General features: G+C 45.3%; 1 protein-coding gene across 1 annotated transcript in view; it reads right to left on the reverse strand.

Annotated features, from left to right (window-relative positions):
- Positions 1-15,037, reverse strand: part of LOC309591757 (vitellogenin-2-like) — a gene marked incomplete at both ends in the record, with an annotated part of 51,509 nt that overhangs the window by 14,925 nt on the left and 21,547 nt on the right. The window contains 16 exons of the mRNA XM_082314511.1: positions 457-581; positions 1,007-1,104; positions 1,222-1,439; positions 1,854-2,072; positions 3,119-3,244; positions 3,747-3,912; positions 3,995-4,152; positions 4,257-4,407; positions 4,843-4,991; positions 5,146-5,307; positions 5,457-5,708; positions 7,545-7,696; positions 8,258-8,315; positions 10,324-10,361; positions 12,552-12,662; positions 13,541-13,702. Of these exons, the coding sequence (XP_082170637.1) occupies positions 457-581; positions 1,007-1,104; positions 1,222-1,439; positions 1,854-2,072; positions 3,119-3,244; positions 3,747-3,912; positions 3,995-4,152; positions 4,257-4,407; positions 4,843-4,991; positions 5,146-5,307; positions 5,457-5,708; positions 7,545-7,696; positions 8,258-8,315; positions 10,324-10,361; positions 12,552-12,662; positions 13,541-13,702 (2,345 nt within the window). The remainder of the gene's footprint in view (positions 1-456; positions 582-1,006; positions 1,105-1,221; positions 1,440-1,853; positions 2,073-3,118; positions 3,245-3,746; positions 3,913-3,994; positions 4,153-4,256; positions 4,408-4,842; positions 4,992-5,145; positions 5,308-5,456; positions 5,709-7,544; positions 7,697-8,257; positions 8,316-10,323; positions 10,362-12,551; positions 12,663-13,540; positions 13,703-15,037) is intronic.

Consider the following 15,037-nt stretch of genomic DNA (forward strand, 5'->3'; position numbering starts at 1 on the left):
TTTTAGGGCAGTGCAGAGCTCAGCCCAGGCTGCAAACCTTGCCCAAGAAGCTGAATAAATGCCTGCGTGCTGTTACATGGAGCTTTATGCTGCCCTGGCTGCACCGCTGGCTGAAATTTAATTTCAGATGCTATTTCCCTGTACTTATGCAAAATACCCTAAATGCCATGTGATTTTAGGTAGGCAGATGAAGGCTCTGCAGCGTAAGCTTTCCTCTGCTCTTCTAGATTTTCATGCCTGTACTGAATGTGTTCATTGATGAATGTATGTGTCAAGAAGCCCAAATGAAAGAAGCAGCCTAAGTAAAATCATAATCATTATCTAAATTTTCTCTTCTACAGCCGCCCTCGCAGCCAGAGATGGAGTTAAACACTACATCACAGTCCAAATGGCTTAACAAGTAATACTATCTGTAGCTGGCTTGCATCTAGCTGGCTGTTTTAATGAAATACTTACCTCGATAATATCTGTTGCAGTATTTGCATAATATCCTCTTACTTTTGTGATTATCTCAGATGGAAACATGGCACTGGGACTGTTCATTAGATAGACCCTCCAAATGGCACCAGCCTGATATTCAGCTGTCACAGGAATAAAAAGCAGCAGAGATTTTGGTTAGGGTCTCCGAGGTGTTTGGTGCATGTCAGCCACCTCAGGTACATGCTGTAGTAGATCACAAGGGGTTCTGCCAGGATTCAGTCCCACAGGTCCTCAAGTTTGCAACCTCAAGAGGAGAACTTTATTCTGCGGCAGAGTCAACACACCCACAGTGACTGAAGGAGGAGGCCTAAATCCATGTGCAGGCACCGCTTTCCTCAGCAGATACCCAGAGAGTAGCAGAACACCCTCAGGGAATTTTGCATGTTAGGAGGTTCTCATGCTTTTTCTGTTTCAAGAGCACACTAAACTCCCAGGCTGTGATTGGGTTTTGGATGAAAATCATGGAACACAATAGAGGCATTTGGCTACGTAATCTGAAGCAGTGAACAGGGCACCTGGTACTCACAGGAATAATCGCCAATATGAATGACCTTGCTGTAACGATAGCTCAGCCTGTCAAGTCTGGGGCTCAGTAGTTTAAGAGCAATGTTGCAAGCAGCAGATCTGAATAATAAAGAGTTAAAATCATATGAAGATAGTCAACTGTGACCAAATTCTTAGAAAACTGCAAGAAAAAAAACACCATTTGCTACTAAAAAATGTAATTCTTCCTCTACTTACAGATTATAGAGCTGTGGGATCCTGCCCATTGCCAAAACCTTCATGTGTGAATATGTGAAACTGGCTACTTGTAAGCTGGGCTCTGTCAGCAGTGAGCTGGCCATAGCTATTACAGTTGGAAGAGCAGGCTTAGTTTCGAAGAGGACAACACAAGCCACCATCCGTACGTTAGGAGCAAGTGTGTTGTCCATAAAGACCTGGAGGGAGATCTCCTTTACCTAGAGGAGGAAGATACGACCTGTGAGTACCTCATAACTTCTCAGTGAGAAGTGGTTCCTAAACCGTGCATGTGGGATCTGCAGTGAATGGAGAACAAAACCCTGAACAGAGACTTGAGCATGGGACCTGTCACTGAAACTGAAGCTATTGCTGGGTGCACAGTGAACAGGGCTGGAAGAAACAGCCATTAGTAATGGGCCCAGTGTTACAGCGACTAAAGCAACCTCTTTCCCAGGATACCAGCAAGGACGGGGTGGTGTCAGGAATTTGCAGTGTGGGCAAGAGGAAGACCAGTAACTGGGAAATCTGCCCAGAGTTGCTAACGTTACCTGATGGCTTTATTATTCCTGAATCACTAAGTCAACCCAAATCACCCCCTCTAAGACATTTGTTTAAATAATAATTTCGGTTACTTTTGCAGGGTCTTTTCTGGCAATTTTCCTCAAGGCCAACACAGCATCAGCATGAATTCTGTTTGGTAATGAAGCTGCAGCCGGGGAAAATGTTGGCAAAAACTTCAGGATGCGTTTGATACTGGCTGGCTCTCCTGCATTGCCAATGGCTTTCAGGGCCAAGGCCATGTCTTTAGCATCACCTTTGCTGGTGGCTTCAGTAGCAAGGTCGTGGAGCGGCTGAAAACAGAGCAGACCGTGTTAATCTGATCAGGTAACGATCATGTAATAATGCATAAAAATATGCATTGACATAGCAATCAAAGCAACTACTGGTGCAGAGCCCTGAGTAAAGCTGCTCAGATTTTTCTCCCAGGAAGAATCTCACCATCATTATCAGGATGCCAAACATGGAACATACAAGCAAGCTTGGTTTTCTCCTTGCATGGTGTTGTAAGTGATTTTAATTTGTGCCTGAGCCTGAGCATAAGAGATAATCCTAGGTGGATGCCTGCACCAGAGAGTCTATTGCAAGTTCAAGAGCAGCCCCGAGCTGACGCCGGGTTCAGTCGTTCCCCGGGGCCCTCCACCAGCCCTGCCAGCCTGCAGCCCCCAGGGTCTGCACAGCTGCAGGATTGCACTTGTGTATTTTTCCCTTCCTATAGCGACAGCAAGTTTACTGAAACAGTTTTGCTATTCTGAGAAGACAAATTACCCTTCTGGTGGCTTGGCTTTGTTTCACTCTTTTTTGGAAGATTTAAACAGGCCATCTCAGTGCTGTGGTCCTTCTGGGTAAGGAGCCAGAGCTGCACAGGCCGAGGACAATGTCCTGAATATTTCTGACAGTGGTATGCAATTATGTAGCAGGGCCTCTTTGGAAGCCCTAGCCTATGGTATATCTAGAGCTTTGCTTATATTCACACTTTAGTGCCTTTTTAATAGATTTTTATGTACAGTCTACCTAATGTAAAAGTAGAGAGAAGAATCGTAATTATTTTGCTTGAATCTGAAATTTGTCATGCCTAAACTCAGCTTCAGGTTGTTTACAGAATCCATTATCCCCATGGGCTTCTACCACTTATATTTGAAATTCTGAACTGTTAAGACCAGATTTTTCAAAGTCATCAGCTCGGTATTTCATTCTGTCTTTGCAATTTTGCAGGCAATTGCAGCTGAGTGAAGCATGTAAACAACGAGTTACCTAATTGCCAGCATTGTGAGAGCTAAATTAGAGGCATTTTCAAAATTTCTTCACCTCTTATGAATAAGAAATGAGAGTCACCTACCTGAAGAAGTTCATTTGGACAAAGGGAAGTCTGAGCACAGTATTTATTTATCATGCTACCATATCCCAGGTAAACAATTATTCGATGCAGTGGTGCTTTCTGGATTTGGGGACAGGTCAGAAAAGTCTGCAGAAGAAAGAAGTAGCAGTCTTTAATGTTTCTCGCAATTAAAGCTGGTATTTAGTGAAAATTACATTTAAGAAATAAATAGATAAAATTGCTTTGGATTTTTCCTAAATATTTTCAGAAGTTAAATCAAATGCTAGTCGTTCAGCTACAATAAAAGTAAATAGCCTCACTCCAGTTATACTGTATGTACTTAGATTTTGGTTGCATGATATTATTGTCTTGAGTTTGTCTTTTTTTTTTTTTAGTTTTTATTTTGGCAAAAAGAAATCAATAGCAATTTTCTTAGGATTTGTGGGTTTTAACATCAAATATCAAAGCCATTAAAAAATTCTGGCAACAAGCGTTTGGAAACATTTTCTAAAGCATTCCCCATTTTTGTTAGTACCTTGCATTTTACAAATTTAGAAGGAAATATGTTGCATCTTTCACTTATAATCCTGTGAATTCACCTTTAAAAAGGAGTGAGGGGGAAATAGAAGGAAGAATGAGCTGTACTCACTGAGGCAACCTCTAGGGTTTGCTTGTTGGGTGTAACGAAATGGAAGGCGTGAGGGAGAATTGCAGCTGCTTCCCAGATGTTCAGTTTCTCATCATGAATTTTTTGCTTCAGAAATCTGAATGTGTCAGTAGCTCCAGCAGCACAGATGGCGCTCAGGAACCAGTGCCTGCCAGGGAGGGAACGATTCATTATCCCCATTGCCCAGTATGCCTCTGATCGGAAATCCTGGCTGAAGACAATAGAGTTACCTGTAGGCACGGTCGTTGGCGAACTGCACCCACAAAGACTCAATCTGATCAAGCGTCACTATACGAAGAAGCTGGACCATTTCTAAAAACTTGGCTGAAGCTTCTTTAGTGGCTCCATCCTCGTTATTCTGAACTAATTGCCGCAGTGTGTCTGTTAACTATGGGAAAAAACAGACAGTTGGAAGGATTCATGTCTAAAATAATTATGTGATGACCTGTTAACCTTATAAACAATGGAGTATGACAAGTAAGCCTCTAATACCTGTAAATCTGCATTTTTAATCCTTATTAAAGGAATTGGCATCTGGAGTAGCTCTCCTGAGAAATGATAACGAAGACTCCCCTGGTTTTGCAGCTGAATTTTTGGTGCACTGGTGGGACTCCTTTTAATGTCGACCAAAGACAGTTCTTGTCTTCAAGGGAGAGAAAGAAATGCATCAGTAGCCTTTAACTACATTGTGTGCGTGAGGGACACGTACAGTGGTTGGAGCAGACTGAGGGGTGCCCAGCAGGACCGTTGCATTGACCACAAATGGATCGTGCACTTCTCAGTTTATGCATTGCTCAGGATTATCTGGAAATGTCATAGGACCGGCAAGAGCTTTCATTAGAGTTTGCCAACGTCTCTGAGAGGTTGGACAAATATTTCAGGTGACCCAGCAAAACCCCCAAATGGCAGGACACGGGACCTGGCTAGGCATCCTGAGGGATGTATGGTGCCTTGGCCCTTCACAGCACACAGGCCAGATGCTTCTTGTTAACTCACAAATCAACACTGAATATGTTTTAGGCATCTCCTCCTGACTCTGATAATCACAGCTCTGCTTAAGGACATGCATGACACCTACCTTGCCTCCATGACTGCTGCCCCATTGGGTTCATTGAAGGGCGAGATCTGGTACACCTGCTTGGATGTAGCAGATGTCATCAAGGCCCCACTGACATCATACTTCATCTTGTACGTGAACGTCACCGTGCCTTTAATGTTTCTGACTTTCTAGAAGTGCAAAGAGACCCACTCACAAATACGAACAGGTGGTAGTTAATTGAGCACAGACGAGCCAAGCTCCCTACTAGCATCAGTGCGATGCACGAGTGTTTGGCAGTGGCTTATGCCTGAGCGTGGCAGCAGGGCTCCACGCTGCTCGTACCAGGGGGCAGGTGGGGCAGGGGCGGATGTACGCCATTCCTGTGTTCTTCACCGCTTTCTCCTGGCAGTCCGTCAGGTCCTTGCTTTTGGAAATGGTGGCACGGTTATTCTTGCTGTCGTCCTGGATAACGTATCTGGTTTGGCAGATGCCTTCAATCCCCGCCTGTGAATATTGATTAAACACAATGAACTTTCCACTTGAAACAACAATAAATAGGTCAAAGAAAATTGCCTGGGAAGTGTATGTACAGACAAGTTATTATATAACAGTAAAATAAGAATAAAAGTAAAATCAGAATGGAAAAAACAAACCTCCTGTAGTTCATACACATTTTGTGACTTTTTGATGGTTATCTGCATCATGTTCAGAATCCCTCTCACTAGGTTAGTGCATAGGATAGGACAATCCTCAGGGGCGAAAATACTTCCAACCCTTCCCTCAGTGTATTCAAACTTAAAGGCTTGGCTGAAACACGCAGCGATGGTCTCTGTGAGCCTCGAAGACAGAGTGAAGGGGTCCGTGGGCCAGAAGCCATTGTATTCCTCCAGCTTTGGTGATCGAATCTGTGAACAAAATTAGGAGAACATTCATCCTGTTCATTCAGTTTGAAACAGTGCGATAACAGGGAAACTGGGCACTTCCAGTCCATGGCTGGACACAAGCCACTTTTCCAACACCGCAGGAAATGTTTTCCTCCTCGAACTCTTGTGCTGGGCCTAAGAAGCATCCTTGTAAATGCAATTTCCATGAAGGATTTCTGCCAGAAATATAAGATTGTGCAAGCAGCATTCAACACTTCAGCAAGTCTGGTGAAGGTTGCTGGGTGAGCGCAACACCAGCTGCCAGCAATCTGTATGGAAAGGATACTCGCCCGTTTTCCCTGGGTGTCCAGTGAGATCTCCCTTCAGTCTGCGAGGCAGCCAAACCATTGCTCAAGCTGCCTGCCTAAACAAATGGGGACTATTTGGGCTGCTGCTCCAGGTCCAGCATGTCCCAGAGCGCTAAAGCCTTGGCACAGCTGATGGGGAAGCAGAGATGAACGTGGGACCTCGCACGGAAGATGGCCCAGTGGGAGCTGACGTCTCTTTCTTTGGAAGCAGCTGTCATCATTTTGAGCTTATCAAGCTGTAAAGCTTGCACACAAGTCCTTGACTGCTACCTAGTGGGAAATGCGTGCCTGCATGCACATGCGTATCTAGTCACATACACGCACACTTCCCACCCTCATACAGAAAAGTACATGTTCCTGCATAGAGGTAAATGGTGTGGTTTTAGTGCTCTGTTTCATTTTAGGCATTTACATTCAATGCTGCAAGGGTGGCTTGCCTCTTGTCACGTTTTCTCAAATTAATTCCTACTCAAGACTGTTGTCTGCAATTGCTAAAGTTATAGCAACTCTAGCAAGGTTACACAGACCCTGCAATTACAGTAGCGTGTAAAGTTTGATAATAGGTATTCCTTCATGCTGTTTCAGTAATATGTGCACAGGATTACAGCCTGAGTAAACTGCTAGGACAAATGCTAAGTGCCCTCTTCTACCTTTCTCCCCACATGATGTCTTCTAGATCCCTTTTCTGTGGTCTTTCATTCCATGCCAGTATTTTAAGCTGTTTAGTTTGATCTTTTTGATGAGTAACAGCGCTTCCAGATCTGATATCATTATGCCAAGCACAAACATTACCATTAGAATTCTTCACATTTGAATTAATGCCTATGTAAAGAATATCAAAAGGAAGATAATGGAGACAGATGGGAATGTATCATGTGATATCTGAATTCCAGCGCTGAGCTTTTCTCAGGCTATAGATCAGGTTGAAAAACATGGATATTTCATGCTTGAATTCTCCTCATTTTCATACTCCAGCTTAGGGTTGCCTAAGTAAAACTGTAATAAGGCCATTTCTTTAAAGCAGCTGCCTGCCATATTTCTGCATTGAGATGAACCTAAGGCAGCTTTAGTCAAGGGGGCTCAGGTACTGATGGCAGCAGAGCTGGAGCAGCTCTGGCTTCCTCCTGCAGAGGTGCGAGCTGCAAGGAAGCCTGTGGTGTTGTCTCTGGGTCACTACTCGTAACCCAAAGCAGTTTGGCTGTAGGTGCAGATGCTCTGGCGGTGCTCTGGGCTCTCCCCCAGCATGGCTCGGGGGTACAGGGTGCAAAGCTCAGTGCCCATGCCCACACCTCTGCCCAGGCTGGGGAAATCACCACTGCCTGAGCAAAGCTGCTTGGTCTGACATTGAGCTTACAGCGTCATCTCAGCACCAGGAAGCACCCTAAGCTTTTGTGTGAGCTTTGCATCTTTTTTTTTTTCATTTATTTTACCAGCCTGGAGGTATGAACCGAATGTCTGTAGCTGTGTGATGAAAGCGGGTGGGTGGGTCCCCATGCCCATGGTGCTTTACCTGGAGAAGGTGGTCGCTGCGAGACACACGTCTGATCTCCAGCTTGCAAGTCAGCCTCACCCCCGCCATCGCCAGGCCTCTGCTGGGCAGCCCGTGCAGGATGAAGCTCTCGTAGCCATAGAGGTAGGTCTTGCTGGTATGAAAAACAGGCTCTGTTAAAAAAAAAAAATAAGAACAGAAATACCTCCTTCACTATGACTGTTGTGATGTTACTTGCAAGAACCATCCCAGTAAAGAAGGGTGAGGCTGCTACTGCCGAAAAATCGGTGCAAGCAGTGGGCAAGGTACAGCCGTAGGGGAGGGCAGTGTGGGAGCTGCTTGCTGGTGGTGGGAGCACACTTACCTAGGTCCTGCTTCTGACCCCCTGTGTGGGAGGAAAGAGAAGGATGCGTGAGAAACCCCCCATCTCTGTGGACACTTTACATTTATTATTCATCTACTCAGTGTGCTAATGGTTGGCAAACAACCAGTAATGGGCTCCTGGGGTGCACCCCACATGCTCGGGACACTGAGCCTGTGCCAGCCCTGCTCACTAGCTGCTGCTTGCTCTGCTTTTCCCCTGCTGCTAAGCTTAGGCACAGAAATCTAATAGTCATAAAAGGGCTTCAGCAAATTAAGCTGTAAATAACCCTGAAAGGCCCTGAGGAGTTGCAGTTTGCTCAGGACTGCAGTGGCCATCACGGCTCAGCAGTGCTGGTAAAGCTTCAACTTACCCACGAGGGTGAGCACCACGGCCAGGATGAGTCCCTTCATGCTAAAAGCAACTGAAGACTGCAGGGGAAATTGTGAGGCTTTTATAGAAGAATTATTAACAGGCACAGTGGATTTTGTTGAGTTATCAACTTTTTATCAACCACTCAAAACCTTTGAGGGAGAAGGGGTCGGGGACAAGGCGCTAGCTGTTATTGCTGAGCCAAAACCATCACAAGCAATTTTGTTCTCACTTCACCAACTGAATGCTCTGAAAGTACCTTTTGAAACAGGTGCTTAAAAGTATTAAAATATAGTTAAAGCCAAAATATTTATTGTGTGAGAAAACCTATGAATTATCCTTATTCATTGGAAGCTCCCGGTGCTATCGCAGTCTGTGCTAACCTTGCCCAGGTTATCCTGACCTGACCATAAGGTACACAGCTTATCTAACTGATAGCACTCCATCAGGATTGTGCAAAATCCCTGGGCAGTCCTCCTGTGACATCGTGCCGATAGCTGCCCTGCTGCGAGCTGGACACGCCGTCACCCGCAGCATTGCTCTCTGGGGACGGGGAATTCACCCAGTGCACAAACCTCCCATCATTGTCGCAAAGGCCATGGCTAAATGCCGCTGATGTTCATGCTTCCCTCACCTGCCTTCTCTTACAGGGCTAATGCGTCAGCCCCTTTCACCGGTGCGATTAGCTGTAGAGGAGTGTTGGTGAGGTTGCCTCTGCGAGGTGGAATGGCTGAGGCTGATGGGCATAATGGACACAAACCTCTTAATTTACAAAGGCGTACAAAGTCTGGTTCACCCAAACTCATTTCATATCATGCAACAAGGGAATGGCATCTTCACCCCATGGTGGAGCCCCCTTCTCCCACTGGTGGGCATTTTCCCTGTCCCTTTGGAGACTGCCCCACAGGTCCCTCAGGCTGCTCTTGGCTCCAGGGTTTGGCCAGGTCCCCCAGTCCCCCACAGCTGAGGCATGGAGCTGGGCTCAGCCAGGACTGATGGGAGCCCCCATCAGAGACCTGCACGGGGAGGGTTACAGCAGCCACCGTTTGCTCACCAACCTTCTCCTCCGCAGGTGGGGAACCAAAGCTGCTGCCCAGCTCACTGTGGGAAGGGACTGGGTTCCGTTTCTCATCAACAGATCAGTGGCTCCTATCCAAGACAGCTTAGTTTTCTTAATGCTCTTTAGCTGATGGTTTTTTATAATTGGCAGTTAGGATATAATTTATAATGTCTGACAAACTGTGGATTTTGTTCCTAGATCAAAGTCTGCATCTGTAGGGTAAATAAAAAAAATAATTTTGAAGCATGGCAAGTACTTCACTGTGTTTTTACCAGCACTATATTCTGGTCCTGTTTGTTTTAACCTCTTCCCTTGTAAAACTGATGGCACATGATAGAAAAGCCAAGCCATTCACTAATGAGTTGTGTCCTGTCTTTGGAGATTTGGTAAATGTAGCTAAAGGATTTGAGTATACAGCTACTGGAGACTGGTAATCGAGGCTCAAAAGCTAATGACTCTATTATGGCATAACTATAAAAACTTTAAAAAAAAAAACCCAAAGCACATTGCAGGCAGCAAGGACTCAAGGTCAGTGGCAGTGTAATCAGAAGAGCGCTGCTGTGATGGCAGATTAAATGCAACAACACTTGTATTCAGTGTCTCAAAATTACAACACTATATCACTAAACCACCACACTAGAACAGTGACACCATGAACCGTAACACTCCTCAAAATAAGGGTCATCCCTGGGGGCTGCGCGGGCTGTGCCCGGCTGCAAGGGCAGGGTCTCCCCAAAGCCCCCGTCCCCCCAGCCCAGGGCTTGCAGAGTCTCGCCCCCATCCCCACCATTTTGGGCAGCAAACACTGCATCCCTGGTGACCCCGGCCATGCTGCTGCCACGGGGTGGGATCATCTATGCTTCTGCTCCAGGTGTAGGCAAAACCTGTTCGTGAGGGTTTCGCCTTTGAGGGTTTCTTTGTAGAACTGAACCCCCTTATTTTCTAGATCGTTTCTCCAGTAGGTCAAGAACAATTTCAACTCCCAGCCTGTTCTCCCTTATACAAACCATGAAAGGGCTGTGAGTGTTTCTCCGAAGGGTATAACCTGAATTAAAAAGAGAAAGAAAAAAAAAATCCTAAGAAAATTATGAGGGTGATGAACAACTTTGCTGTGGCCAGGACCTCCCTTGGACAGCATTTCCTTCAAGCTGTGCTCGGCTTTCTCCACAATGGCAGTGGGGGAGAGGGGCAGAGGCTGGCTGAGGCCTCCCCGCAGCCCTCCGTGAGGTGGGCACCCACAGCCCGCATCCCCCCACAGTCCCACGGGTGCTCTGGCTGCCGTGGTGGCTGGGTGATGCTCACCCATGGGCCTCCTGCCAGGGCATTAGTGCCGAGCTCATCGCACCTGAGCACGGGACCTGGAAGACAAGAGTCCCCCCAAAGCTGTGCTCCAGCCTCGGCAGGCTGGGAAGAGAGGAGGCCCACGGGCTGGGCCCACTGGAGCTGGGGTCTCACGCCAGAGCCCCCAGTGGAGCCCGGCTCCGGGGGTCATGGAAAGCCCTGGCTTTAGCTGGATTCGGCCTCAGGGGTTACCTGGGAAGCCTGTGCTTCCCACCACTGCTCCGTGTGACTTCCAGGCAAGCAGCAAACCCACCAGCTCACCACGTTACTGCTGCTGCCGGGTGGTGCCCAAACCCTGCCTGCTGTCAGGTCCCCGTGACTTTGCAGCACAAGGTACCACGACAGCATTTAAACTGTATATAGCATTTATGTCTGTCTTTCAAACATGTTGCTTTTGGTACTGAGGACGTTACCTTTCCAGACATAAAACTCACATCCAAACAGTAAAACTCTCATGTGTGCCTCCACTGAAGGTACCAAAGCTGCTGGGGAGAGCAAAACAACACAATTTTTCCAGAATGTTCTCAAGTGTTTTCAAAAACTAGCCAGTGATTAACTCTCTGCCCCGCATGGTCATGGGTAAGTGCTGTTTTTCTTCATTGGTTTCTACTGATTTTAAGAACCAAATCACTTGTTTCTCTTAATTAATTTATGCTGATCTACATTTTTAACAACTCAGGAAGATCACATTCTGCTTTGCATTAACAAACCTAAATATAAAAATGAATGTGTGGTCAGTGAGTAATAAAAATGACTGGATGTGTGTGTATTAATTGGGAGAACACTGATGAATTAAGGCAGGTAAACTGGGTACGGTACTATTTCTATTGAAATTTATGCAAAACTCCTGATGACTTAAGCTGCCAACAATCTCATCAACATCAATGGTTATGCCTGCACCATCTGCTAAGGCAGTTCTCTGACAAACAAATTCACCCAGCATGCATACTCGGCCTGCAAGCACAGCCTTAGGGACAAGCAGAAAACATCTTCCAGATCTGCTGGAATCCTTTTGGCTCCAGCACTCATGGCAGACGAGCATGTCCCTCGCCGTGCCCACGCAGAGCTGCAGTGGGTGGGCTGGAGGCAGAGCCCACCTGCTGATGGTGGCTGCAGCACGGGCTCATGCTGGGGCGTCTCACCCAACGTGCAAAGGTCTGGCTCTGCTTCACACCCTTTGGCAGGTGGTGTGTTTGGGTAACTCCACCACACCCTCTTCAAAGACCCCTGATTCGCACTAGCTGCTCCATGTGGTGCATCAGGATCATAACAGGTTCTTGACTCCCTCAGAGCAGCCTTGTCCAGTGGCGTGAGGTTCAGGCTTATTCCCTCATCTTGGTGTTCCCTACAGCAGCACTGGCACAGCATTGCAGAGCACCACGGCTGCGTTGCTGCTGCAGAGGGTGCTGCATCCCACAGAGGTGATCCGGTCCTGCTCTGCGTCCACAGGATCCTAGCACCAGGGAAGAAAGCCCTGGGGGAAACAAGCAGGAGCCTGGTACCATGGCTTCCCAACCCATATCCCTGATGGGGCATGGGGATGTGACACGTGCCTGATGCACAGAAGTGCCACAGACTCAAGAAGTCTATGAAATGATGGGGGCTGAGGAGAAGCAACACAGACCTCCTCTTTCCATAACCAGTGAAATAAGGAAGCCTTCATCAATTTTTCCATGCATGGATTTATTACGAAATCAGATATTTATGGGCAATCATAACCGTTTCTACAATAATAAAGTTTAATACTTTAAATTACTTGGGAAGATTCCACACGTCCTTAAACACTTAATTTAGTATCTCTATTATTCCTTAAGATGAGTTTTCTTACACCACACAATAAAAACATTAAAGTGTTTCTGTTTTTTCCTGTGCTGCAATGTACAGCTTCATGCACTGCAGTCTTCGTTCTCACACGAACATGCTATGTGTGCATCAACAGTGTCCTGCATGTCCTCTGACTTCTGGTCGAACTTTGTCTGTTTGTCCGTCAGGCTGGTAGCTGAATCTGATAGGGAACGAGAAATGAAAAGTAAACAGTATACTTCAGAAGTAGTTCTGCAAGGTACAGCATTTTCCATGCACTAGTCATTAATTACAGCGGGCGTGGCTTCTCCTCACTGGTTTACATGTTTATATTTGTCTAAGTCACACAGAGATGTTCCAGGAAACCACCTCAATTCACAAGCCGGTTCTACATTGAAAACTACTACTTCCATGTAGCATTTTATTAATAATACATTTAGGAAAGTATATTGTGGTCTTAAAGGAAAAACAAACTTGGAAAACAGACATGAACCTATCATCTATATAATCTATATGTATCTTATCTAATATCTCATAATCTACAATATACCTATAAGAAAGACATCCTCCTATATTACTGCACCTGTGTGCAGGAATCCCGTCCCCACCTGCCCTTCTATTGCCTAAATCAGCTCAGTGAAATAGGATCACGCCCAAAGGCAGCGATATATAAAAATATACAAGGCGAGGATCCCTGTTTCAGGGTGCTGCACATGATCAGATGTGGCTGAATCTTCACAGGCTGCAATACACAGGTTTCAGCTGAATCACAATGTTGGCTGTGCTGTTATCCTGCCCTTGCCCTGTTAGTTCACAGCACCATGACGAGGAGTTCAGTTTAGATTTTAGAAGCCGGTATCATGAAAAACATAGTAGAATTACAACAGAAAAACATCTCTCTTGCTAAAGAAGGTTTTACATATTAGTAAAAACAGGGAAAGGTCTTCAGTCAATACCGCAATAAGTCCATCGGTGGATACGCTAGATTACTCATACATTTCAAGCAGAACAACTGAGTCAAGGCACAATCTACTTAGACTTTTGTGCAGCAACTATTCAGTAGGCTTTCTGTTGACTTACCAGCTGGGAGACAGTGGAAACCAACAGTGACTGGAGTAGTCTTGGTGGCGGAGCATCCTTTCATACAGCGCAGCACAGGCTCTGTGGAATAGCACTTGGACTCTACACCCGCAAGCCGAACTGTCTTCTCAAGCTTCACGAACGAGCGTCGCAGTTTGCAGGCTGTAACACAATCATTGGTGATAGTTTATGTGCTTATGTCAAAATCTTCAGATCTCCCGAGACTGACCCATCTGCCAATGTCCTCACTTTGCAAACAAATTTCCTCTATGAAAACTACATTTTGATCATAAGTAAAGCAGCATCCCAAACTGATAAACTTTTCACATCAGCTAATTAGATATGGAGCTACGGAAAGTTAATTTCAAATGCAACTGGTTTGTTTCTAGATTCGCATGTAGAAACGTAGTCTGATATACTTTCTAATAAACATTTTGCAAAGTAAACTGGCTCACAAAATAGCTGCAAACCCACAGTCGAAAGCTTTGAATATTCAGCAGTGGAAAGAAAGGGGGGGATTTCTGAACAAATAAAAATAATCACTAAAGAATTACACTATTACCACTGGCATTCAGACTCAAAATTGCTGCAGAGAGACACCAAAAGCCATTGCTGCCAGCCGTGTTTTGGATTCCCAGTACAAGCAGCTACAAGTGTGTGAGAAGCTAAGTGGGCCACAATTTATTCCTGACTATGAGCTTTATTCTCTAAAATTCCAGCCATTTCCACCACATGTGAAATGGAAACACAACATGTGGTCACTACCAACCATTATTGTGTACATGCCTGTGGACTCCATATCCATCTAAAGCAAGTTTGACGCCCAGTATTCTTTACAAAGACATAGCAGAATAACAGTTGATGTACAGCTAAACATGCAGAAGCCATCTCCAGGGACTGAGGACGTTCTTCCCACCAGGACAAGTCTTCATTACAGGGGCAACGTGCCTCTTCTCCTCACAGCACTGTGGTATGCTGTTGCATCATAACCTCAGCTGAGAGCACACAGCACACCATAAGATCCTAATCTACTGAAACACTTAAAATACAGCTTTTTTTATTTCATTTCAACCATGTAATTAAGTCCCTGGAACTGCTCATGCACTTGAATGCTTTGCTTGACAGGTTGCACTGGTTCAAAAATCAGGTGGTCAGCCAAGGTAAAATAATTACCAATCCCTGTGTGATTTTTTGATGGATCAAACACAGACTGAAAAATGCTGTTGTGCTTAAATCAAAGCATTCCGTGTGAATTTATCCTTTTACATTTTTTTCTGATCATCTTCTAAAACACTTCAAAACTGAAACAAAGATTTTGTTTCAGCTTGGTTATTTAATTTCAACTGACTTGTGCTTTTTGGCTTGTTTGTTTAACTTGTAATTTCTTATTCCTTCCTAAACTGACAAATACTTTTTATACTTAATATAACTTAATAATGAGGCCCTTTAAAATGTTTACAGATTTAAAATTTTCCAAATAAATTCTACATTTTCTAT

Source organism: Platalea leucorodia, assembly GCF_965183815.1.
Source record: "Platalea leucorodia genome assembly, chromosome: 5".
Lineage (NCBI taxonomy): Eukaryota > Metazoa > Chordata > Aves > Pelecaniformes > Threskiornithidae > Platalea > Platalea leucorodia.